The sequence below is a fragment of the Ixodes scapularis genome, unplaced genomic scaffold (assembly GCF_016920785.2).
Source record: "Ixodes scapularis isolate PalLabHiFi unplaced genomic scaffold, ASM1692078v2 PGA_scaffold2__306_contigs__length_199485367, whole genome shotgun sequence".
Classification (NCBI taxonomy): domain Eukaryota; kingdom Metazoa; phylum Arthropoda; class Arachnida; order Ixodida; family Ixodidae; genus Ixodes; species Ixodes scapularis.
Window position 1 is genome coordinate 50,615,618 of NW_024609857.1, and position 26,342 is coordinate 50,641,959.

The 26,342-nt window shown below is 45.0% G+C and overlaps 1 protein-coding gene across 1 annotated transcript; it reads left to right on the top strand.

Moving 5' to 3' along the window:
* The first annotated feature begins 685 nt into the window (after nucleotides 1–685).
* On the top strand, nucleotides 686–25,351 carry LOC120844317 (dermonecrotic toxin SPH-like). The gene is made up of 6 exons (XM_040216029.3): nucleotides 686–727; nucleotides 2,559–2,799; nucleotides 5,848–5,979; nucleotides 10,938–11,063; nucleotides 17,784–18,021; nucleotides 25,033–25,351. The coding sequence occupies exons 1-6, from the start codon at nucleotides 686–688 to the stop codon at nucleotides 25,349–25,351; spliced, it is 1,098 nt and encodes a 365-aa protein (XP_040071963.1).
* The last annotated feature ends 991 nt before the right edge of the window (nucleotides 25,352–26,342 follow it).

Below are 26,342 nucleotides of genomic sequence, written 5' to 3' on the forward strand. Positions count from 1 at the left end.
GAAACCCCCCCCCCCCCCCAAAAAAAAAAAAAAGACGAAGGTGAGGATTTTTCTCCTCTGCAAAGGACCCAACTAGAACCCAACCGGAAGCACTTTAGAATTATGTCCTCCTGGTTCAACCGGGCTGCGCTAACCTGTAACGGTACCAGAATATAAAACGATATATTTTCATTAGGGCGCATAGTTTTATGTCGAAGTATTTCTGCCATTCAGTACAGTTCAGTTTTAGTTAAATTATTAGGGAAAGCAAAACTTTCAAAATTTTCCACTTTGCTCCGTGCACAAGTGTATTTTGCTAGTTTATTATGACGAAGTCGAGTATGTTACTGAGGGAAGGGGGTAAATAACAGACGAAGCCTGTTTTTGCACCTCGCAAATCCAAAACACAAGGTTTTTTTTTTATGTGCTTGATTATTTTCCAAAGTGCTCATGCGATGTTAAAGCCTTTTGCAATCGGATATATAGAACCTCAGTCGGATTAAAACCGCCGGCACAAGAGCAGCAGTTTTAAACACTGGAGGAAAAGGGGGAGGGGGAGTGCGATGGGACGTTTGAAAAATGTCTGATGAAAAACGCTGGCAAAATGTAGCAGCTCTGATCACAAGATGCAAGTATAAATTATAAAGACCACAATGCACATGTACTTGCAGGAGCTCATCGTCACTGCGTGAGCACAAGAGGCAGCATGATTCGTACCCTTGCCCTGGTCACGGCACTCGCGATTACGGTAAGTGCCAATCATATTGTAAGGCGCGTGTTCGAGGTCGAAATCTTGTAATCACGTTACTTTCGTTAATACTCTTATGTCTGGAATACTCTGCAGGAGTACGAGATACACCGCAGTATTATTCTATTAAGAATTTACGAACAACAGACTGCGCAAATTCAGCGCGGTAATAACCGACAACCTGAGGAAAGCCGGGCTTTGCGAGTCCCAAGCAGTACAATGCAAAGCGCAAGTTCGTCTGCTTCTCGCCCAGGGGTTGCAGTGACGCCAGAACACCGAGTTCTGATTGGCCCCGACTGGAAGGATAGTGGGTAGACCTCAACGCTAGCTGCCTTGAAGGCCTACCCATTACCCTTGCGATCGGAGCCAATAGGGGCTCGGCGTACTGACGTCACCGCAACCCCTGAAAAAGAAGCAGACGAACTTGTCAAGCAGACAAGTTCGTCTGCTACTTTTGCAGGGGTTGTTGGCTCCGCAGCCAACAACACATCTTTATTTACAAATTTCCTGCTTACGTCATACGTGTATCACTTGGTGGGCTCTTTTGCTTTGGGGATAGTAACTCGCTATTTTGGTTGGTTTATATTTCTCGTCTTAAAAACCCAGAAGCCTCTACAAGAAATAAAACTATACGCGGAGACTGGGCATAAAAGAAATTCTCCCCATTCTGTAAAAGCTAGGTTCTTTGCAACTTTCTAACACCCTTTATTGGTGTGTAAAAACCAATATTAGTATATTTCCATTGTAAAAGTATCCATTCGAGATTAAACAAATAAAAAATAATCAGTTAGATCGACGAGTAGAGCTGGATTTTGAATATATAACATCACAACCGTATATATAATGACAACTGCCTTTAAATTTGTGGGTGACTGCTCAAGACTTCCACGATGAAGAACTGCAGATGATGTGGGGATGTGTTTTCTGGAGAACGAGGAAGAAACTTGTTCTTAATTAAATAATTTCTGTGCTGGCTCTGAGACGCTGTAGTCCTTGTCCCCTCTGTTCCTTGTCTCAAGCTTTCTCATTATGGATGTGCACCAGCTCGCCTTCGTTTTTACTCTAATTTCACAATCAAAACCTGGTTTATTAGAAAAGTTTTGAATCGTTTTGCGTGAGTAATGCAATATTTTTAAGATAAATAAGTGAGTTTACTAATCTTTTCGAAAACTATAGTTGGTGACTGGGGAAGAGTTTAGGAAAAAATTTCCCACACCTTTTCACTTCAACAGAGCAAATGCCGGAGAGGAGGTGACTTCCTTACCAGTGTTTGCTCTGCTGACATGGAAAGGCGTGAGGACGTTTCGGACTCTTAAGCTGTTAATGACTGTAATATATAAGTTGAAACATCCCAACATAGGAAAAAAGATAAGCACACTACTTCTGGCATAACAGCTTGCCAATGCACTCAGTTTTAAGAATTTTCGGAATATCCATGCTCTGTCACAGTAAACAAACTACGAAGAAGCTCTCGATACAAGCGGGTTCGAACTTAGCGGTGCAATGTTTTTTTCTTAAATTCGGGAAAGGGGGGGGAAGGGGGGGGGGGGGGGGGTCCTTTCACGTAGTTTTCAAGTTTTAGCTGACTACTTGCATCTCCAACGGCGTGCATTGGATCTCCCTTTTTTTGCGCTTCACATATTGGCCGCCAGGTCACGCCAACTTTAGCTGCACACTTGGATGGGAGGTACCTCACCGCTTCCCTCCTTCACGTCTGCCCTGATGGGAGGCGTCGCCTCCTCTGGAGTGGCGAAGAGGGAACATGCTGGCGGTACCACTGTGTCGTACTGTTTTAGTTCTGACGTCGGCGTGCCCATTTCCCGCCATTCAGGTGAAGTGCCAAGACGACGGGAGGCCGTTTTACGTCATCGGTCACATGGTGAACTCCATCCCTCAAGTGAGCCAGTTCCTGGAGCTCGGTGCCAACGCCATCGAGAGCGACGTGGAATTCAGCAAAAGCGGCACCGCACTCAGGACCTTCCATGGACTTCCGTGCGACTGCCTGCGAAGATGCAAGCAGAGCGCAAATATCGTGGATTACTTTCAGTACATCCGGAACGTCACCGGGTTCAGTAAGATTTTCCGTCCAGAGCCAATTTTAACGCGATATACTTAAGCGGTTCGTGTCGCAGGAAAGCCGGCATTGGCGTCGGTGGACTTCAAACGGGAAAATCGTGATTGGTCGATAGGGTCATGACGGCAAAGCCACATGACCTCGCGCGGGAATTTCAAACCCACAACGCTCACGTGAAATGTGACCTCACGCGCGGAATGAAAGTGATTAAGACATGACATGGGGGGGTAATGCGAATTATGGGTAACCTTATGTCTGAAATAATTTCACCTTATAAAACAATTAATTCGCCTTAAAGAGAAATATCTAAGAATTTCAGGTGGGATTTGAACGCACGACCCTTCGGTTGCGAGCCACATACGCTACTGGTTACGCTTGCATGACTTGGAAACGAGCGGGAGTTGATGTGTTTCGCCTATCGCTTTCCACTCTTTTTTCACACCGTGACCGACGGTCTTAGCTGCGACCAACGGCGTCGGTTGATATCTTCGACCACAGTAAACCAGTACACCAGTAAACCGTGAAGCAGCGAGCAGGCAGTCTTCCAAAGCAGTATAAATTAAATTGATCCGTGTTGCACAAGTCACATGAACCTTTTTTTAGGAACATTTATTAATTCGGATGATAGACTGCCTCGAGAAGTGGCCGATCATCTAATATTGTAGAAGGAAAATAAAGCCAGGGCCTCTGGGCTTCTAACCTGCAGATCTTTAACGTTCATCGCGCTGAAGTGGTCAGGTGAATAAATGCTGGTAGAAGTACAAAATGGTTATTTATTTATTTATATATTCAAAACACCTCGCAGGTCCGTTTCTGGACATTACATAATAAAGGTGGAGGGATTTAGTGAAAGTAGACTATAAGCACTTTTAAAAGCAGATGCATAAAACGAAGGATCTCACGTTTTCTCAGCCGTGGACAATTTTAGCAGAAAAACAACGCAATTTCTACATTTTAACACTCTTTTAGGAAGAGCGCTGCTAGCAACACAAGTCGTCTTTTGTACAGAAATGTAAAAGACTATTTAGGCAAGACCCATCGCGAGAAATCAAAGCTATAAGGCACTCAAGTAATCTAGGATAACAGCTCGAAATGTAGCATGGTCACAAAGTGAGGTTATGTTGTCAGGGAGACTATACGTCTATTCCTTTTTTTACCCCTCTTATCTAGAGTCCAGTCCACCGCCGACACGGATGATGCTCATGTACAACAATTATTTTAACCCTCACGTGGGCTTTTTTATACCTTTTAAAAAGTTCAAGAATAGTATAGTGGTTAGGATTGCCGTGTCGTTTGTTTAGTTCAGTGCCGTTTTATAATGTGAAGTGTAACCCTAAAAAAGGCCCTTAAATCTGTTTGGGAAGCATAATAAAACTCCAAATGATATATTGATTGATTGATTGATTGATTCAAGTTCATAACTGCGCGTGGCAACGAAGTTATTGAAAGCAGATGTCCAAAAATACTCTTATAACTCTGACTGTTAGTTAGATGGTGTGATGTTCGGTTAGGGGGCTCAAGGAGTTGGGCGATAACTCTGCGGTTTGTAAAGCGTGATTTGTGAATAATGCATGGGAGGGCAGCGATGCGACGCATCTCGAGTACCTGTAGGGGGATTGTGTTTTTAAAGAAATAGGCACTTGTATGCCGGGAGTAAGATGATGTTATACACCGTGCAGCACGATTTTGGAGGCTTTCAATTTGATTATTAAAGTATTTCTGGTAGGGATTCCATACGGTAGAAGCAAATTCAAGTAAGGGCTAATCGTGTGTTTTTATGCTAACTTGCGTAGGTGAAGGGAGGCAATGTAAAGGTGGCGTCGTAAATATCCCAATGTTCGGGATGCAGAACTGGTAATATCGTTGTTGCGGTTAGTCCCAGACAGGTCACTAGAAAGATCAACGCCCAAGGCCAGAAACTGTAAAAGAGAGAGGTTTAGAGAACTAAGGTACCAATGTGATATAAATCAGGTGATAGTTCTCTAAAAATTCATTATTATCATGAAAATGTGTAAAAAAATACAAAATTTGGCGAAGCTGGTAGGAATAATTTGAAAAGGAATCGCATATTCGTGTCCTACTGGCTGTCGACGTTTCGCCAAGAAACTTAGTTTCTTCGGGATGCCCTAAAGGAGCAATGTAAGCTAGCAAAATGCGGGCTACCACTGTAAGGCTTCCAGGTGGTTCATTAGGTATATCACCTACACTTCGTTTTTATGATGAACCTAAAGGGTTATGCCAACAAGTTATTCAACGGTGACGCCTTTATTCCTATTTATTAAGAACTATATAACTGTTTACATTTTTGTTTTCTAAGTTCGTCCTCTGCGCGCCATAATCCGCCAAATTTTAACGCGCTGCTTTTTTGACGGCACACTTGAAGAAAAAAAAAATGCAACGATTAAAATGCGCTTTCATCGCTTTCGCTCACTACTGGTTGTTGGTTTTAAGATGCAACTAAGAAAAAACTGAAACTTGAAACGTGAATTTTAATGGGGGTTTTCGTTAGATCGGGACATGGTGCAAGGCTATAGATGTCCCAAATTATTTAGAGAAGTAATGTTTGTCGACGTTTTCAACAGTGTGCTCATCAAATTTTTAATTGAAAACATTTAGACTCACTAAAAAAACTAATAATTAGAACATTGTTTACCACTTTAATGTACCAGAAAACTCACCTCGTTATATGTGTAGTTCCCTTGTCGTTGACCAAAACGTCATTAACCTTTTCTTTTTTGTGTGTGTGTGATGGGTATTTTATGTTTAAACTTTTACTTTAATTCTTTAAAAAAACTGTATACTGCCTGTAAAAAATGTATAGTCATATTGTTGCCCTAAAGTAATAACGTTATTTTGTGTAATAAAGTAGCCTATAAATAATGCATATAAAAATTAATTCCTGCATTAGTTTTTGTGTCTTAAAACCTGAAACATTGTTAAAGTGCCTGCCATCCCAATAGGAATAACCGCAAAATACATCCAAAGAATCTCTCCTTGTTTAATATTTTGTATACTGATTCCTTTTGCTCCTAATATATTTTTTCAGGACACAGCCAATATAGCGAAAAACTTCTGCTCGTCTTTCTGGACCTCAAAGTATCTAAACTACCTCCGGGGAGTAAATACGGCGCTGGAGTCGACATCGCCACCAAGCTTGTTCTACATCTCTGGGACGGAGGTTTGTGTGGCTAAATACCAATAGTCCCACACAGCAAAACAAAACACAAATTCGGTGCATATAAAGTGGTGAGCTGGGCGAGTTGGTCAACGTTGAACACGATGAAACATCGCGCGCAAAGAGACCAGTACAAAAGAGGATGGAACGCATAACGCGAGCCTGTCTGTGTTCTGTGTTCCTTCCTCTCGTGTCATTGTCTCCTTGAGGCTTGTGCGCTATTTTTCATCATGTTCAGTGCATCCCCTTTTTTTGCAAAGCGCTTAGGAAAGCCAATCGCTTCAATCTATGGAGGAAGCTTTTCGAATGACCACGAGGCTAGAGGCTAAATATATCGAGACGTTACAAGTAATCAAATTTTTTGTAATCGATTTCATATTGAAGTAATTTTGTAATAATTTGATTACACTGATTAGAAAGTAATTAAAAGAGAAATATCAGTCATTTTATATTTACACAATTTACTTGTAACCATCAGTATTTAATTTCTCCCCATTCTAATGGCGACCCTTATTTCTACAAGCTTAATACCAGGGACTCCTCGAACCAAGTCAAAGGAAGAAAGATGGTTAACCAAAATTTGAGAAATAAGAAGATTTAAGTTCTTTATAGTTGGGTAATTCCTCATTCAAATTTGGACTAAGTACCAACAGACAGTTTTCAAACCAGCAAAAGAATTTGTGATTCGGAAAATCTCAAGTGATTAAAAAAGTAAGGGTTACTTTTCAAGTAACAGTCAATTACTTCTTGTTCTAAACCAATAAAGCAATTCAATTGCATGTTTTGTAACCAAGAGTAAGTTTAATTGTAATTGATTAAAGTTTTCTTGTAACGCGTACAAGGCTGGCCGCTATGACACCGAGCATAACGTGAGCCCTTGAAACGTCATTTAACTACTCATTGACTCATTGATAAGTGTACCACTAAGGAGGCGTTAAGCTGGTGGTGGGTCACTGAAAATAAGAATAAATAAAAATAAAATAAAATAATGTCACAGCGCGGCGCAGACAGTTTGTCACAGCGAAAGGCAGACAAGTTCGCAGAGCATCCTCTTTAGACTGCGGCACTCTCGAGTACTTTTGGGAAAGTAGGCTTACGAGATTTTTCAAAGTGTATACTAGCGTTGATAATCTAAATGAACTGATGGGCTAGTATGGTATACACACCACGCAAATGACAACAAACTCGTAACATCAATTGTTCTACTCCATGTCATACCAAGTCCCATTGCATTCGACGCCGTGATTCAACGGAGAGAATCAAACAGTGTCAAAAGTGAATTGTCACGGCCTTAGTCGTTTTTGTGCGGTTACTGTAACCGGCGAACTGTACGCCGTGTCACCAGTTTCGTGCAGTACAGGCGAAGGCGAAGCCAGGCAAAAGGGCAATGGGGCGAGCACTAGGAAGGCTGCGGCCTTCCTAGTGCTCACCCCTTTCTCCCTTCCCATGGGGAGGGAGAAAGAATCCTCCTCTCTCTTTCTCCCCTCGTCCTCTATTGCCCTCGTCTCCCGCCCCGCCGTCCAAGTCCTTGTTGAGACGTCTGGTGTTTTTCCTCTCTTGGTTGCCTCCGTCTTGGGTTTTAGAAATGTTTAACCTCAACCAGTTTGCCAGGCTTATTACGTTACCTACACTTGGCGCTCGTCTCGTCTTCTAGTTCTACTCTAGTCGGTGACAGGTTAAGAGTAAAGTGGAAGCTCCTCGAACCTCTGTCCCCTTTGGCAGAGTGATGGAGAGGAGGCGACCTCCTATCCAGCCTTCGCTCTACTAAAGTGGAAAGAGCTGGGAACTTCATTCTTAACATGTAACTGACTATAGTCCTTGCGCTTTTTTTCTGTCTTTATTTTAATAGTGTCGATACACTTTTTAAATTAAAAAATATGTTACTACTTCGCGAATGTTCTAAAGAACCTCAATCCTTTGCAGCGTACTACTGTTGCCTCGTGTCCTGTATGGCTCCGGCTTGAAATGACGAGGAAGACTGAATTCAAATGGAATTAGGTTCCTAACCTAGAATTGTTACTTTTTCGAGGTTTAGAATGAGGCTACGTTATGCTACTTTGTATTTCTTTTTTTTTTTTTTTTCCTCCAGAGCCATTGCGGCGTTGTGAGCAACGTATTTTGAGGATAAATTCGTTAAATTTGTTTTCGGAACTATGACGGCAACTGTGTATTAGGTCTTACATCACAAGTCAGTGTTTTATGCTGTTCCTCATTTATCTAAACGTTCCTATTTTCTTTTAATATTGCATTACCATGGAGTCGATTGTTGTGCGCGTTTTCTCAGCGATATCTAACTTAAATCCAGGTGATTCTCTGCATTAGTGGTCGCGTTCAGAGACAGTGAGGCCGCAGATGTAGTTTCGAATCTCATCTCTTTCTTGGCTTTTGTTCAGTTATCAACACGCTTGTACGTAAAGATTTGATCCGTGCCAAATAAAAGCGCGTAAGTTCGAGCAACTCAAAAAAGTGCGCAGCGTACAACTATGGTGCCAATAACGCCACTATACACTTTAAAAAAAGCCCGTCCTTCCGCTTTTCCGCACAACACTCGGAGAGCCAATCACGGCAACTTACGAAGGGAGCTCGGCGAATGACGATGCCGAAACAATTGTTAGGGCAAAAAACACAGTCTGGGTTGTGACATTAAGCAATGCAAAACGTCACGCTTGGATTGCTTAATGTCACAACTCAGACTGCGTTTTTTGCCCTGACAATTGTTTCGGCATCGTTATTCGCTGAGCTGCCTCCGTAAGTTGCGGTGATTGGCTCTCCGAGTGGTGTGCGGGAAAGTAGACGCACAGGCTTTTTTTTAGAGTGTAGCCCCTGACGACAACTTGAGAAGCGCAGGGCGTGGCAAGTCTCATGCATCTCATTTTCGCATCGCAGCCAATCAGGTTGCCGCGTTTGCCGATAAGAACGGCCAAGGATCAATCACGAAGCTAGAACCGTGAATTAACATATTAAGCACCGCCCTGCGTTTCTCAAGTTGTTCCTGATCATAAACGCAGAAGATCACGTTTAAGATTTCGGCGGGCACAAGAATAAACATAAATCGGGATTGAGCAAAGGAATTTTTTTTTAAATAATTGGTGAGAGTTGTAATGGCGAAAATCAACTGTCCACTATCACCCATACCTGTGGGACCCAGTTTCGTCGTTCGGTGGGTCATTTGTGAAATAGCCTGCGTCATCGTAGAAAATTGTACTCAGGAATTGACCAAGTCGCAAGTTGGTATTGGTGTAGCAAAATGGCGTGACTGGTCTGGCGTAGGGAATATGTGTGAATCTGCCGTCTGTTGTGGTTCAACGTTGGTGAAGAATGAAGTGCCTCAAATACATATGCTACTTTACCTAGTGTCTAAAGAAATATATTGGACCTCTTGGATGGTGCGCTCTTCGGAGGATGGAAGTGTATGTGGTCGAACAAGTTGGTACATTCACGCCAAAGAAACTACACGCGAATGGTATCAAACCGAGCTCGACTGGTAGAAAAATAGTTAGTTATATATTTTATAAATAAATCGTGAAATAACAAGGACGTCACAGATGGGAGGGCAGGCTCATCTGGAACACGCGTCATACTTGTAATTTAGCAGAACGCCATAAGAACTGTCGCGTTTCTGCTTCTACCAGGCCAAAGTGTCCGGAAAAAATTGGCTTGCTCTTTATGTTTATACAGCCTTGATGGAGATGCGCCTCAACGGGTAATCGGTCTCTTAGCTGTAGATGAGAAATTTAGCCAGTGCGGTACAACCGCTAACCTGGGATTTTTAACGTGCATCACGCAGTAGTGATCACACGAACGCGTGCCGGTACGAAACTCATCCAGATCGAAACGGGCGGGGGCGGCGGGGATCGAACCCAGGAGGTTCCCAGCGCAAGCTTTCGCTCCACGCTCCGAGCTGAGACGCGTTAGCCCACTCGGCCACTTCCTCCCCTGCCAAAGTGTCCGGAAATTCCGATATCTTTAAATATACGCATTAAAGGGTATTGACGGGACTGCATAGTGCGCCGTCCTTCACAGCTCGAGCTCAGAACTATAGTCGGTTACAAGTCAAGAAGGTAGGAGAAGCTCCTCCCACAAGCGTGATGCGCCCGTTTCAAGTCTCTCCGCAGTTGAAAGAAGAGTTCACTGGAAACGCTCCTTGTTCCGCTTCAATGGATTCCAACCTGTCTCCAATCCCACTTTTTACGCAGGCGACCTTTGTATTCATCGGAGAGGGAACCGAGCCCCTGAAAGCAGCCTTTGTATCCATCGGGGGGGAAGCTAATCCCCGAAAGTCGTATTTGTTTCCGTCCGAGGGGGAAAACTCTAATCTCCCTGTCGTGGCTTCCACAATGCTAAGTCAAAGTCGAAAGATAAAGCGAATATGTACAAAAGGCAAGACCCTCTTCGCGCGTTGGCCGCGACGTCACGGAAACGATGGGACCCTATTGGATACGGAGGTAGCGGAGGGATATCTGATTCCCTTTGAGGGGCATTTGCCGCTACCTTCTTAACTTGTAACTGACTATAGGCTTCAGTTATCTTCTATCGAGAACAAAAATCTTGATCGGGAGAAATGCACGACTATAGACGTTCAACGTGCGTTCAACCCAATGAAGATCGTTGTTCTTGGCAGAGGGTAAGTGGGAGCTTTACCTTTGGTAGCTAAAGAAATGGAGGACAGATTTGTAACATTCACGTTTGTTTTCTTTTGCCTCATTATTTGTTGTTCAACGTTCTTATCGGCTCATGCGGCAATCCCACTGGCCGTAGAACGACAATGAGATGTTCGGAAATATCCCGCCCAACGTTTCTTAAGATGCCACTGACCGTCGTTCTGTACAAGCCCTGCTGCGAACAATGACCAACAATATGGCACCCCGTGTGTACCCGTTTGTCGCAGCGCATGTCGCTTCTTTTTTTCCTGTCGAAGCAGATGCTGACCTGGATGCGCGTCTTCTTTCTCGCTTTTCCAGTACCGTTCTACGACATGATGAACGTGTTGCTGTCCATCGGCCGTGCATCCGACATGGCCGTACTCACTGGAGTCATTGACACAATAATAGGTTTCGACCCCAGCCTGTCTCTGTTCAATCATTTGGGTGAGTCTGCGCTTTCTATTAACTTCAATAGATAAAAATAGAATCAGCACTACGACTTCCTCCAATCTTGTTCCCATCACGCTTTAACGCGGCTATACTCGTATTCCCCTCAAGAACGGTAGTAAAAAGTAGTCCGGCTCCTCGCGGAACGTTACTAATTTTCTTCTTCATGCGTTGAGTTAAGATATCAGCAGGTGGTTTTTAGATTAGCTCTGTGTTATTTTATCGAAACGTACACGTTTCGAACGCAACAAGCATATCGCCTCTTCGTTCGACAACCAAGCCTTATAAGTACTACATCGCGCAGCGCATAAATAATGCGCAAAGCTTTTTTTCTTTTTTCTTTTTTTTGTCTTGCCTTGAGGTGACAACGAGTGTGGTGGAATGTGACCTCAGCTGTTTCAATGCAAATACGGCGCATTACTCAAACTCAAGGGGTGGTGAAATTAAGACCTATAATATTGGTCCATACATAGCGTCGCTTAATACGAGCCTTGCGCACGTTAGAGTACGCTTACGACTGGTTGACACAAATTGCGTTTGACTGATGCCCGACGTTGTGCCAATAACGCCACCTGGAACCATCGGAGCCTGCGCATGTTGACGTCATCACAGTGAGATGGGGCGAAGACACCGATTGGATACGAGTGCTGCGTCAGGGTTCGGCTAAGCCTCGTCTTCCAATCAGCGCGTCGAAGGACGCTAGGCATCGGGCTCGTGTTCAGTAGCTGAGTTGGCGCCATCCGACTTGGATGACGTTCCATGCAAAGAAGAGTGGGGCGTTCTAAGGACTTCGTTACGCTAGGTCGTGTTGATTATGGGGGCCGCTTGTAACCGCTTACGGCGAGCGTACGCTGTAGAGAGCCTAGATTGTAGAGAGGGTTCATCTCAAACCATGGGGAGCGTTCGCAATTTAATAGCGGACGCCTCCCGCGCCCAATTGGTCGTAACTGCGCATGCGCTGCGTTGTTGCGTGGCGAGAAGGGAAGCTGGAGGAAAGACGGAGACGATCAACGCGTCCGTCACTTCATCGCAGATCGCATTGCGAACGCGGCCCAGAGACCACGTGACCCCGATCTATTTTTACTCATCATTCCTTCACCACGGGCTTAAGGCCCGTTCACACACTATTGTGCTTGCCTAGGACCGAATTCTTTCGATCTTCTACGATGAGAAAACAAACTGGCACGCTGGCGCCATCTTTGAGGCGACCCTAGAACTGCGCTTCACTAGAGTGAGCATTTCGCGGTATTTTGCGAGATCAAATGTGCGTACTACCCAGGTGATATTATCGCTAATAAAAATGTCAAAATATTTTTTTAAGAAAACAAATAATGATGCACACACAAACAAAATATATATACGGTAACTGCGAGTGTTCCACCGCTATAAGGTAGAAGGAGCCAGTGTGTTATTAAAGACCGACCAACGAAATCATTTTCCGCAAGGTAGGAAAATGCCCCTCGCGCCCTCCTCTTTTCACCCTCTCCCAGAAATCACGTGACGGCAGAGGCTTCTTCTGTGTCGGCGTTTTCTGTAGGGATAATCCTCGAAAACCGCGAAATGAGCGCCTAGCTGCGAGAGCCACAACGACCTTGAGACGTCCAGGTGTCTTCCCTCGTTGACGCGGGCACGCTCAATCCGCGAGATTGAGGAAGCCAGCGCGACCGAACGCTTTTTCCCATGAGCTGCAGGTCCGAGGCCGCTCGGTCGGTGGAGATCGAGGGGTCTTGGTATGCTGGGTTCGTTCCAGCAGCCGCTCTCTGGCATCGCGCGGCTGCTGGAACCATTTCCGTGCCGGCACAAGGATTGGCTTGCGCAATAAAGGGTTCAGGTTGTTGATTATGAACCGATTGACCCGACTTACCACATTAGAGCAGTTCATTTTCATTACGACAGGCTCTCTTAGAGCGTCTTGCATAGTTCAGCTGGTACTGGTCCGTTTTTATTTTCGGTTCCTTTCAAAAAGAGAGCTCTAAGCCACTGGACCAACCTACAACATTCAAAATTTACGGAAGCGGAGAAGTGGTTGGGAGGGCCAAGCGGGCAAGGGTTGCACGCCTCTCGAACCGCCGTCCGTTACCTTTGCTTAGTGGCTGGGCTTTGCGAGCAGAATGTGAGCTTGCTCGAGTAACTTGGATCCGTTCAGAAGATAATCCCCTCTAAACGACAATCTCCGCCGCCTGGGAAGAACGTAAGTGGGCGAACGAGACGCCTCTGGGTTTTGCGTCACGCCCGCATTTCAAGGGTCAGACTTACTGGTTCCCGGCAACAGCAGAATTGACGGCTCCGCCCGCGTCTCTGATTGCATATTGATACGAAGAAGGAGAAGAGCGCGACGGCCCGCGGCCGTAGTGCGTTCTGGCTCGCGCTCCGGCGGGGAATCAGATTAAAAACCTACCCTGAAAACCACCCCGTGTACATAGTCAAAAATACGATAAGCATGGAATGGGAGTGAACGTAGACGTATAGTGATCCGATACAAAGTTTCGCTTGATTCCTAAACGAATAATGTCATAGCCAAGTACCCCTTCACATCAAATTGTTAGACAAAATTGAAGAGAAGATTGTCTGTTTCTTAAAAAAAGAGATTTCGGCCCCTTCTATCCGGTCCGCTTTTCTATAGGCCTCAAATAACGTGGGCGAATCATTCATTTTGTTGCATTTCCACTTCTCCGCTTCCGCAGATTATGAATGTGGTAGTTTGGTCCAGTGGCTTAGAGCTCATATATTGAAAGGGACCGAAAATAAAAACGGACCAGAACAAGCTGAACTATGCAAGACGCTTGAAGACAGCCTGTCGCAATGGAAATGAACTGCTCTAATGTGGTAAGTCGGGTAACTCGGTTCATAATTTTTCATCACCTTTTGAAAGGCTCCGAACAAACAAGGAACCAGGACCATAGAGTTATTATAATGTACGCTAGAGGTTCAAGTGGCGCTAGTGTGCTGACGCAAATTGAAGCAGACAGCAACCAGTCGAAAATTGACTTCCGGTAATGCATTTCTATGGGAAAAAGTGAGTGCATTTTCTCTCTGCGCTCGATCATAAGAGCAAATATCCCGAATAATTCATACGTACTAGGTAGCTTGGAACATTTCTCAGTCAGGCCGACGAAATAATTGGTCAGTTACGGTGTTTTTCTTTCAAATTCATCGCATTAAAAACGGTGCTAAAACAGCTTCGTACGTGTATTTATGTGCACTGTCGGACACTGTTAGCGCGAACACGACGTCGGCGCTTTTCAGCGTGGGGGATATACGTGCCAAACGAACGAAGAACATCTGGAAATTAAGAAAGACTGCAAGAACTACGCAGTAACACCGGATCAGTAACTACACGTGCATATACGATCAAAATTAATTGAAGGCTACGTAATCTATTCCTATTTTAAATAAGTAAGTACCGTTTTATTCTTTCTGCTCTGAGCGAAGCTGCTTGTTCTACGTTCAAAATATCACTCGCACGCTCGAAATCTTTGAGAACAAGCGCCCGATAAAAGCTGCCCGGCACAGAAAACAATAGAAAGAGACAACTTTTATAGCCCACGGACTTTATTCTCTACGTTTTGAATGTTTTTATCCGCTCATGCACGACGGGGTAATTTTTATATAGTGACAGGACTGGCATATTATCAATATATAAGCGTCACCGGATTGCTGGCGAGCCTTGAACACACTCTACATTCCTTTCAATTGTAATTTTGCTTCGAATCGTCGCTTGTTTCTACTCACCTGCTGCGGAACACACGTTTGGGACTGAAATGTAGCGAAGTTAAACATCGGTCACTGATGAAGAAAAATGCGCTAACTAAAGCAATTACACTTTTACAGTGTTAATCAAGGTACATACTATTCGGTACGACCCAAATAACCAAAGTGTTCCGTATTATTTTCCGGCGAAGAGACAAAATGCACGCGCGCTTTCCCATAGGAATACACAGGAAGACTGGAAAAGTAGACTGGTTGCTGTCTGCTTCAATTTGCGTCACGGAAGTCGCATAGACACTAGCGCCAGCTGAACCTCTAGCGTACATTATAATAACTCTATGACCAGGACAAGCTCTGGTTGTCCCGGTTTTTTATGTCCTTTCGGCGCTCCTCAAAACGCACAGGGTTTGGTTTCTAAACGATTTTTTTATCTTGGCACGGAAATAAGACAAAAATACGTAATTATGCTTCATACCAGTGCAATGCAATAGAGAATTCTATTTTCAGCAAGCTGCTTTCCGCCACGCTTCCATGTCATTTTTCAGGCCGCGAATGTTTGTGCACAGTGATTAAACAATTTACACCTAAATTGACATGCACTATAAATATGGTAATTATTTTAAAAGCAGCATGTTAGTGCACACGAATTCTCCCAGTGTCTTGCCTTTTAATGGCGTGGAAGTAATATAGAAATATCCTGTACATGATTTGTGCAGAAGGCTGGGTTCAATGTCTCCTATTATTTCTACAAACTCCGTGGCAGACACACTACCATATAGCCTGCTGTCATTTTTCCAAGAAGCGAGGTTTTGATAGAAGTTCGTTGCTCGGCCGCCATTCTTTGTAGTGACGCGAAAAAAAAAAAAAGAAAAGAGAGAGAGAGAGAGAAAAGCAACGGTTTTCGCAAGCTGATTTTTTTTTTTTTTTTTTGCCATTGCGATATTTTGCTGCTTTTAGGTATGCTTTTGTGGTGTAAACAATTTTACGGAATCCCACATATATTTCATCTTCAACGACAGTTGTAAAGTATTACGCACTGCCTCGGGTGCTTTGACCTTACGCACTAGAGCGTCACAGGAGAGAGTATTTCAGCGAATCGATCACGTTTGTGGCATCACGACGAACACACTTTCACCATGAAATCGTAACAAATAATGATTGATGATGAAATTGATTGGGTCCCAACAGTAGAGCCACATTATTTAGGTTGCAAATAAACTGGGCGTCGTTCATGCGATGTGTTTACTTCCACGTTCGAATGTGTTGAGAATGAGTTGCCGAAAAGCGCAGTCTGCAGGCTGCTTCCTGGAGTGGCCTGATATCTCCCCAACTCGGGAAAGGGAAGGGGGGGGGGGGGAAGCTGTGGATGTTGTGGGAAGGTGTTAATATTTATTCTCACTCAGGAGAGTCGCCGGTCGTTAAAAAGTCGACTCGCTGATAACGGGAAAGCCTGTGGGGCCACATCTATAGTAACCATGAGTAAAATGTGGTATACAGCTATGTTACTGAGAAGTTGCGATAGTGTAAACGACTGGGCGTTGTGGAGGCAAGTGAAGCAAAGACCTATCTTACGATTGTGCCGTCTTCATTAGAAGCAAGAATTTCGGTTTGCTTCTTAAATCCCTCATGACGCCAATCTTTCCAATTTTGGATAAATTCGGGACAGCGTTCGTTGATCGCGCAAGCCCGCGCCAATATTTAAAGGACTTTATGAAGTTATAACACAGTCATCAAGCAGAGGTAAGGACGACTAAATACGCAAAAGAGTCCAAAATGGGATGAACAACCTATGAGAGGAAACCATTTCGTCGTTTACCCTGAGACTGGTTTTTTTTTTAGAAAAGCAGAAGTAACAGAAAAAACAGACAGGTCTCAAACTCAGCTACAAGTTTATTTCAACAACCTCCTCTTATATAGTTCGTTCTCGTCGTCATCAACCAATCACATACGACTTGTCCTCTGCACCGTGACTTTACAGGTTCCACTCTATCACAAAAGAAGCGGACACTCCCAACGTTTCCAAGTGAAAAGGTTCTAGCAGCAGATATGCCTCACAAAGACTTCAAGCAACTCTTTTGTGTCCTCACAATAAACAGGACAACAGCCCACAACAACATCCCACTCAAAACCGGTCACCTCCAAAATTATAGAAAACAGACAATACCCTCTAATACACACCACAGACATTTGCTCTTCTAAAAAAAAACCCAGTCTCAGGGTAAACAACGAAATGGTTGACTTCCACCAGCTAGCCTGTACTTTGACTCTTTTCTATGAGAGGAGATGTGTTTCAAACAGTAATGAAGAGATTAGGGAAAGCCAGTTGATTTATAAGTTTCAAAAATAAATGTATTATCAACAACCTGAACCCTTTATTGCGCAAGCCAATCCTTGTGCAGAGACGGGAATGGTTCCAGCAGCCGCGCGATGCCAGAAAGCGGCTGCTGGAACGAACCCAGCATGCCACGACCCCTCGATCTCCACCGACCGAGCGGCCTCGGACCTGCAGCTCATGGAAAAAAGCGTTCGGTCGCGCTGGCTTCCTCAATCTCGCGGATTGAGCGTGCCCGCGTCAACGAGGGAAGACACCTGGACGTCCCAAGGTCGTTGTGGCGCTCGCAGCTAGCCGCTCATTTCGCGGTTTTCGAGGATTATCCCTACAGAAAAAGCCGACACAAAAGAAGCCCCTGCGGTCACGTGATTTTTGGGAGAGGGTGAAAAGAGGAGGGCGCGGAAAATGATTTCGTTGGTCGGTCTGAAGGCACACAGTTGGAAAGCAGTCTCAATTGTGTGAACCAGCCTTAAACATGATTTTGACAATTTTATTAGCGACCGTTTCCCACAGCATAGGACGGAATTCGGCTCTCGCAAATACTTCAAAACCTTCGTAATAGTTCCAGGGAAATAGGATGCCCGCGCCTCAATGTGCTCTTCGCTTTTTCCTCGATAATATTCAATACAGCTTTCTCCATTTGGGTGTTACCGACGCCCGACAAAACCTCTCCGCAGGATTCGATGTGGGTCTGAACGACAAGCTTGAGAACATCGCTAAAATGTACGAAAGACTTGGTGTCAATGGACACCGCTGGCAAGGCGACGGTATCACAAACTGTCTGACCAGCCTGCGATGTCCACTCCGACTGAAGAAAACGATTTCCTACAGAGATACCAACAAGAGAGAGAGCTACGTCGACAAGGTCTACTACTGGACCGTAGACAAGGTGGCGACCATAAGGAAGACGATCCGGTGAGGAGACGTGATTTTGTTTTAATGTATATTTACCTTTCTCCCTCGTTCTACGTTTCTGTGGCTAGAATCAATATCAACTTAGAAAAGACCTCCGTCAAGTTTATTAGTTTATTATCTATATAACCTCTCTCTTTTTGCTAGGCAATGTTTGAATTAAATAAATTGCATTGCAGGTGTTTAAAGCACAACAATGCAGTGCACTGCATGTGTCTAATTTAAACAGCAAACGAAGACAAAAAAAAATATCAAACGGCGCAAACTACAGGGTGACACAAAAAAAATGTTCAGCATTTTTGTTTTCACCGCAAAAATAAACTAGGCATCGCCGAACGCTCATTCTTTGCCCAAAGGTATCGCTAGAGGTCTCAACCAGATGCCAAAGTTTCAGCCCGATCCGATAACTTAATCGAAAGTTATAAGCGATTTTCTGAAAAATTCAGTGGGAAAATGAAGCCCATTTTTGCCCATTTTCGGTTTCTGGGTTCATAGAGTCCCACGCATACTAAAACTCTGTCGGCCGTCATTTTCCCAATGAACTTTTCACAAAATCACATAACTTTTGAATAAGGTATCGAATCGGGCTGAAAATATGGCATCTGGTTGTAGCCTGTAGCCCTATCTTTCGGCGGAGAATGGGCGTTCAGTGATGCCTAGTTTACTTTTGAAGAAAAAAAGTGCACTTTTTTTTCTTTGTTTTTGTGACACCCTGTACATTCGAAGTATCGCTGCGTTATACCCCGGCTTCAAATTATGGGGGGGGGGGGGGGGGGGGAGGGTGGTCTTTACTCTAGTAGGACAGTTTTACGTAGTATACGTTATTCGCAAATAACAATTTAAGTACAGACATATTTTATTGTGCAGACTGATTACAATAGATTTTTCTAGTATCAGTGGCGACAGCCTTTCGTCGCACCGTCTTGGATGTTCGTTCATCGCATTCCCTGCTTCGTACGCGCTGTTAACTCTACGTTATAACTTCTACCTCTAACTTTTTTTTTTAAATTTTGGTACCAAGTGGCGCATGAGCTAGAGCCTATAAAATGTCTGTAAATCTCGAGTCACACCTCAACAATTTACACTAACGCGCGTACCGCTAATACAGAAACTACACTAGAATACTTACTGTACTTTATTTCCCAAAAAAACACGACATGAAATAAAAAAATATAGTGATTTATACCAGTACTGAGTGTTCAAAGATTCACATATCGTGACCAGGACGAACTTTGGACCATAAGCAACTTCACGGACTCGTTATTCGCATCATTATTACTGCAAGCTGGTTAGGCGCAAACGCGACGAATTTTCGAATAGTCACAAAGAGAAGCACATGCGTGTACAGGTGGCAGAGTACAACAATGAGAGATGTTCTGGAATGCGCAGCCGCCGTGCTATGAGATTCTTACCGTGCGGAACATGGTGGTACAGAGCGCGACACTGTAAGTGCGAACAAGCGATCGCCGGTTTTTCCAGTTTTTCTTTTTGAAACCAAGGGGTGTCATCCAAGTTATTATTGGTACGGAAAGAGTTCATTTTGTCCTGTATTGTAAGCGATAACATTTCTTACTCGCTAATACTACTTAAAAGTAAAATGCGAAAATGCGCCGATGTCGTGTTCGCGCTAACAGCGTCGCGATGTGTACGTGTCTTCTTCAGCCAATACAAACCAAAAGACAAAGCCTACAACCCTCCCCCCGCCCTCCCCCCAAAACGCCACCACCAAAACGTCACCACCAAAATGTCACCACCGCGATCCAAAGGTTGCGTGTGCATCACCGCCAACGCGTCTCGTAGCGTCTCCCAACGAGCGCGACGCTAGCAGGCGGCGACGCCAAGGAGACGGTCGCGTTTGCCCCCTTGCGGCGACTCTTAAGAGCCTCAGCGTGTTTACCGCTTGGGGCGTGTCGGAGATCCACTAACAATGGCGTCACGCACAGGCCTTGTCTTTCACGCGGTCGTGCTTCAGCGGGCACCGACTTAGGGACATTTTGTTCCGTACCAAGTTCCTATGCGGAGGGCAAGTTCGTCTGCTTCTTGCGCAGGGGGTAGCGGTGACGTTTAAACGCCGAGCCCTGATTGGCTGATCGCGACCCCCTATCTGAGCGTCGTCTGCTCCTTTGCAACGTCGTCTGCTCGCAACGTCGTCTGCGTCTGTCTTACCTTTCCTGCGACTTTCGGAAGTGCAGGCGACGATCTTACGCCAAAAATGTGCGTAAGGCATAACTTAAGAACAAATCCATATTCACGAAACGAAATTTTCGTAAGTTTTGCGCAGGTTACGACGAAATCCTACGACAGCTTCGAAGCTGTCTTACGCACTTCTTACGATCAAATGAGCATGGCCGACAGTGTCGCGGTCGTGACGACCAACGGACGTTTATTTTTCTGCGTGCGCTTCCCACGCGTCCCGACTTCAAGCAGCAAGAAAAAATTAAAAAGTACTTGAAACAGACCACGACGAACAAGAACGCTGGATCCACAAACACCCGGGAAAAGCTCCAACAGCCACGATTCCACCGAACGCGACCAAGCGAGCACGGCAGTTAGGCCTAGCAGGCACTCCGCGACTCGGCGACCGTCTGCCCACGACCGGCTGGTGTGCTGAATGGAATATGCCCGCGCGACCCTTGTGAACCCTTCCCGTATTATACTTTGATCGCTGACCTCAGTTTTAGATTAAGAGGTCAATTTCTTCCTCTTGTTATCTCCTTGTTTCCCGAGGCAACGGTGACTCTCGCCGGTGAAAAGGCGTTGAATCTGCCGCAGACGCGGGAAAGGTAAAGCAGCCATCGCTTTGACTAGCAGACGTAAAGCAGACGACGTTAACTGCGCCAACCCGCCGACGCCGTTAAAGAATGAGGGGTCTCGCCGCACACGAAAGGAGGGAAAAAGTGTTTGGGAGAGGACTTGCGGACACTAACACGCTCACCCTCTCGGTTCTTAGCAAACAAACTTCGACGCTTCGGGACACCTCGCCAGTGAGTCATTTGACTTCTCTCCTTGATGCGCGTCTGCTAGTTGTTAGAAAAAAACAACGTACCGAAGTCGAGCTCGCTCATAAAGACCTGCTCTTCCGAAAGTCGCAGGAAAGGTAAGAGAGACGCAGACGACGTTGCGAGCAGACGACGTTGCAAAGGAGCAGACGACGCTGAGATAGGGGGTCGCCATCAGCCAATCAGGGCTCGGCGTTCTGACGTCACCGCTACTTCCTTTCTCATGCGCAGAAGACGAAAATGAGCCCACTTGCGAGGCGTATAGCTCTAGGAATTTGAAATTGCGAGGCGGGCAACTCGTCTGCTTCTTGCGCAGGAGTTGCGGCGACGTCAGAACGACGCCAAGCCCTCATTAGCTTTGACGGAAAGGATAGTGGGTAAACATCAATGATAGCTTCCTTGAGGTCCAACCACTATTCTTGTTTTAATTTAGCTAATAAGAGCTCAGCGCTCTGACATCATCGCAACCCCTCTGCAGGAAGCAGACGAACTTGCGCTCCGTGTAGGTTCGCGAAGATCTAATCGATCTGTGCCGTTCCAAGTTAACCAATTCTCTCTAGATGATACCTTAACATTTGGGTGCACCTAAGAGCGGTTGAAACACAATGGAGTCAAATAAGGCGGACAATTAAATGAGAAAAATTGTGAGGTCTTGTTCTGGTCCTTCAGGCCTTGCGAACAAATATGTGCAGTCGCAAATGAAATAGAACTAGAACGTGCACTCTCTAAAACCGCATACTCTCTGGTTAATTACACATTCTAGTGTCTCCGGCCAGCGATAGCAGTAACTGTCGTCTAAAAATTGATCCGTTATATTCATCCTTAGGCGTTCCGTACACACATTTTGCTTACAGGTACAGCCGGGCGAAATGTGTGCAGTGTTGCACACGTTCCTTTAAAACAAAAGGAACGAAAGCTCGTTTCTCGTTCTTTCTGAATTTCGGAATGTGTTCCCGCTAGAAGTTCCATGTGTGAAAGAGGAACTCGTTCCCGTTACAGCTAAAAAAATGAACCGTATCGTTACATATACGTTACTTTTGTATTTTGCTGATTACCAGATATAGTCAGATCCAGCAAAGTTTTCTTTTGTTTTTTATCTATCCTATCAAATGGCAAAGCACGAAATTGAATGCCGTGATGAAAAGGCACCAGCAGAAGAGAACAATCGTAAGCAGGGTTTCATTTGGTGATAAATTCACCTATAAAATCGCAGCTTTTAACCGTACTCATGGTTGTGGTGGGTGATTCAGACAAGCCACATGTACTCTTGCGCCACATTACAGGAGCGTTTTAGAACAACCTGGACACCTTAACAACTGTTGCTTCTCGATGTTGCTGTCAGCAAAACGAGCAAGTGAAAAAGAGGATAGGGCTTTTGGAAGGTCAATCTTGAAAACTACAGGTCCTTCGTGAAGGTTGGATTCCTTGTTCAGTCTGATATTGGTGGTGGTGGAGGCGGGGGAGGGAGGTGTAGGAATAAAGGTTAAAGGGCAATTCCACTCAAAAAGTCGACCCTATCAAAATGACTGATATCGCTTTAGGAGGTCAAAATACGGTCATACCCAAAATATCACGTCAAACCGACGCCGCGTTACCGATTAAAACCAATATTAAAAATGTTCTCCCGGCTCGGTTATCGGCCCGAAAGCGGGTGAGCACCGCTGGCACCGGGTGAGCTAGTGAAGCAACACTGGGCAATGACGTAGTTCTAGTCCTACGCTCTCGTACGGACGCCTCGAGCGCTTCGTTTCCCGTGGCATTCTGCGATTCTGCTGACGGCACGAGGTGTTTACCACATTATTTTGTGTTTCCTTATTTTTATTAGCCTCCAGGCAGTTCCTTTAACTCCAGCATTGCTTCCGCGACAGCTCGGAAGAGAGCAAAGCGGTGCCGCTCGCTCACGCGCGCGTCGTGGAGCCGGAGAGACTCGCCGGACTCGCGTTGGGCAATATCGAGCAGGATTTGTAGTGCTCTGGGTTGCACCAACAGCCCGGTGCGCAACCCGGAGCTGCGGTTCCACTAGTTCCCAAGAGACCGGAAGAGGCACAAGGTGCGGGTCGGTGCCGTTCGCCGGATAGACTTCGGAAGACCGTTGACTCCGAGCTCCAACGCGAAGCTCTGCTCCCAGCTCTTTACGTCAGACACGTACACACGGGATCTGCGGCTGCTGACTGTTGCGGGTTTCTCCACGAAACAGGCGTCTTTGAAAAACGATGCGGTGCCGTCGCTGTTCGCGTACCGTCCGCCGGCTGCTCCAGCACGATCGGCCGGACGCAGCAGGTCGCGGCTGATCTAACTAGCGTGCACATAAAGGCACCTTAGCTTAGCAACTTAGACCACTTGTGGATAGATATGTTTATATATCTCCCATTATTTCGTTTTCTCTCGGTCCGCGAGCAAAAAACAAATACAGTCACGCTGCGCCGGCACCGAACGCGCCATATTTATAGCAGTCGGATTCGCTTTTCGACCGGCAAATTTATAAATACACACTAAAACTTACTACATTTGGTGCATATTAACAAAGTGAACCGGTAAAAAAAGAAAATGTGCATCTAACCTTCTGTTTTGAAACTCCACGTGCGATTGAGCCGACCTTGTTGGCGCGTCGGCTCAGAAGCGCGGGACGAGAACTAGGTCATCCCGACGACGCGCCACTAGTATCAGTGTTGCCAAGCTGCTTCAACCGGTAGTTTCGGTTTCGCCGTGCCGCCGGAACGATACTTGGATTCGCGATATCTACAAAACTATATACACTACCGAAAAACAAACTATATCTCGTGATTCAGGGCCGCCGGCTTCGACTAAACAGATCATAACCCAAAAATCGTAAAAATGGAGTGGAGTTGCCCTTTAATTTCTGCGTATCTTTTGAAGGAATGCAGAACCAAACCTTTTAGTGTCTATAATAAGTGGCGCATTATCTTTTCATGAGTCAGCAGCCGCCGGTGTGCACGAGCACGCGAAACAAAATTGACGTTATAATAACCCCCATTCGCGCTTAATCGTGAAAGGGGGATATGATAAAGTCAATTTTGTTGCTTGTGCTCGTGCACCTCAGCGGTTACTGACTCATAGAAAGATAGTGCGCCACTTATTATAGACACTGAAACGTTTGGTTCAGCATCCCTTTACGTGACCAATTTTTTTAATACAAGGGTGCGTTAAATTTATGTCACCCTGTTCTTTTGTCGTAACTGTAGGTCTCTTTCTGTAAGTTCACTGAGGGCTGTAGTCGGCCTGGAGATTTTAATGGTGTATGAGGATTCGTGGAAGCAAATAAAGTAACTTAGTTTGAAACGTCCGTATTTCTATGTATTTTCCTTCGACGAAAAGTTTGGTTCCTGTACCGCAGTCTCGGGCACTGAAAAAGGAATCTGTGTCCACTAGCTCTCCTGCACCCTTCCCCCCCCCCCCTCCCCCCCCCCCTCCCTCCCCCCCCCCCCCCCCCCCCCCCCCGGACTGTTACCAAGCGAGGACTACACAAAATAAACCCTAAGATAGGTAACCAAAACATTAACGAGATCCTGGTCTTCGTGAAAATATTGTTTTTATAGTTTTAAAATTTCCCTCTTGAAAATGAAATAAAAATGACCGTACTGGAGGAAAAAAATGAACGCCGTTCCTTTTTCCCTTCCAGTAAAATTGTGACGTGTTCCCGTTTCAGTTCCACCGATGCAAAATGGAACGGCGGCCTTCCTTCGTTCCTCCTGACAGGAACGCGTTCCAGAAACGCCGTTCCATGGAACGCCGTTTTGTACAGCACTGAGAGTGCGTACGCGTTTAATGCAGAATGGCGTTATTTCCAAAGCTAACTAGTGATGACGTCTGCGACACAAATGAGCAGGCTTTGTCTTTTAGCTGTTATTGCTTGGCAGCAATTTTGAGCGTGTCAGTTGGGTCAATAGATCAAAATACAACTGGAAGTTATCAACAACTGTACTGGGAAAACTTAATCAGGTCAGATGTACTTTAACTATCTGTGTAATATTTGTTTTCGCACGTTTCTTTGCAGGAGGGGTGTGGACGCTATCATCACGAACAGACCAAAACGCGTGACAAGCGTTCTAGCTGAAGACGAGTTAAAAAAAACTGTTCGACTCGCAACCTACCGGGACGACCCTTGGATGAGGCTTCAGAGTAAAACAACGGAGCGCGGACCCACTGAACCTGACTCAGACACGGATGAAATGGGGGATGAAGCCAGCGAGTTCGATTTCGAGCCTTTTTCCTACCCGTTGTCTCCTAGAAGACCACTCTCTCCCCGGAGTCCTGCCATACGAGATAGTTACAACGTATGGCCACAGTACAATCCTTTGAGCCCCTTCTACTAAGCTAGGTCACAATGAACTGTCTGCCGAACATATTTACCACGAATTAAATATTGTTTGAACTTTGAAAACTTTGTCATGTGCCGTGTAACATGCGCTTGCAGACCCGTTCTACTTTCGTCCTTAAGTATATAGCCAGAGCAGCAAACACCAAACGTTTCTTTTTGTAAGCTGGTAAATATCGCTTCGCAACGTTTGACAGTAAGTCACGTATTGCTAGGTACTATTCGTGGATATCATCTTTTGTAATGAGCCCTAGCTGTTAAATAGTTATCTGCGCCCGCTACTTTAAAATAGACAAATAAATTCGTATTCAAGTTTGACTTAAAACAAAGGAACAAAAGTAGTTATTGGCCGACGTGGGACACCGCGCAGTCCTAGAATGGTTACTACGATGGGCATTGGAAATTACTAAAGTGCCTTCCCTTGTTTGTATCTCCAGTCTCGGGTTTACAACTATGCCATGTTGGCTCATTATATGTTACCTGTTTTGTTTTTTTTTTGTTTGTTTTTAAACCATGATTTTTCTTTTTTGAACCGTTATTGCTTCAAATTAGTTTTCACAAACGGTTACTCCAGTCTTAGTTTTTTTGGGAAAGTGTATAGGCGAGGCGTTGGTAAAGCAATGCCCCTTCATTGACAACAAACAACTTGAAACTTGTGACTGAACGTAGCTGGAAAGCCGCAAGCCCAAGAATTGATGTCCGACCGCACCTACCTTGAATGTGCAGGAATAGGTTTCTACTTTTTGTTTAAATATATTAGATACAAAAGGCGTAGAAGGTATTATGGAATTATTAAGCTATGTTATAGGTGTACCTTGGATAAAGGTATGATGGCCTCGAGGAGATACTAAAACAAATACAATACCTTATAAGTCAAAATGATTACAGGTGTATTTTGTTTTCTTTCTTTTAATATAATGATTTGTTAATGACGACCTCTACTGTAAATTTCACAGGGCGGCAGAATACTGTAAATGGCCATTTTCGGA

Bases quoted from the DNA above. Each gene is read 5' to 3' on its own strand.
- LOC120844317 (XM_040216029.3), top strand. From the start codon at position 686: ATGATTCGTACCCTTGCCCTGGTCACGGCACTCGCGATTACG. The intron at 11,064-17,783 runs GTGAGTCTGCGC...ACCTCTCCGCAG, and splicing joins GTCTCTGTTCAATCATTTGG to GATTCGATGTGGGTCTGAAC. The intron at 18,022-25,032 runs GTGAGGAGACGT...GTTTCTTTGCAG, and splicing joins ACCATAAGGAAGACGATCCG to GAGGGGTGTGGACGCTATCA.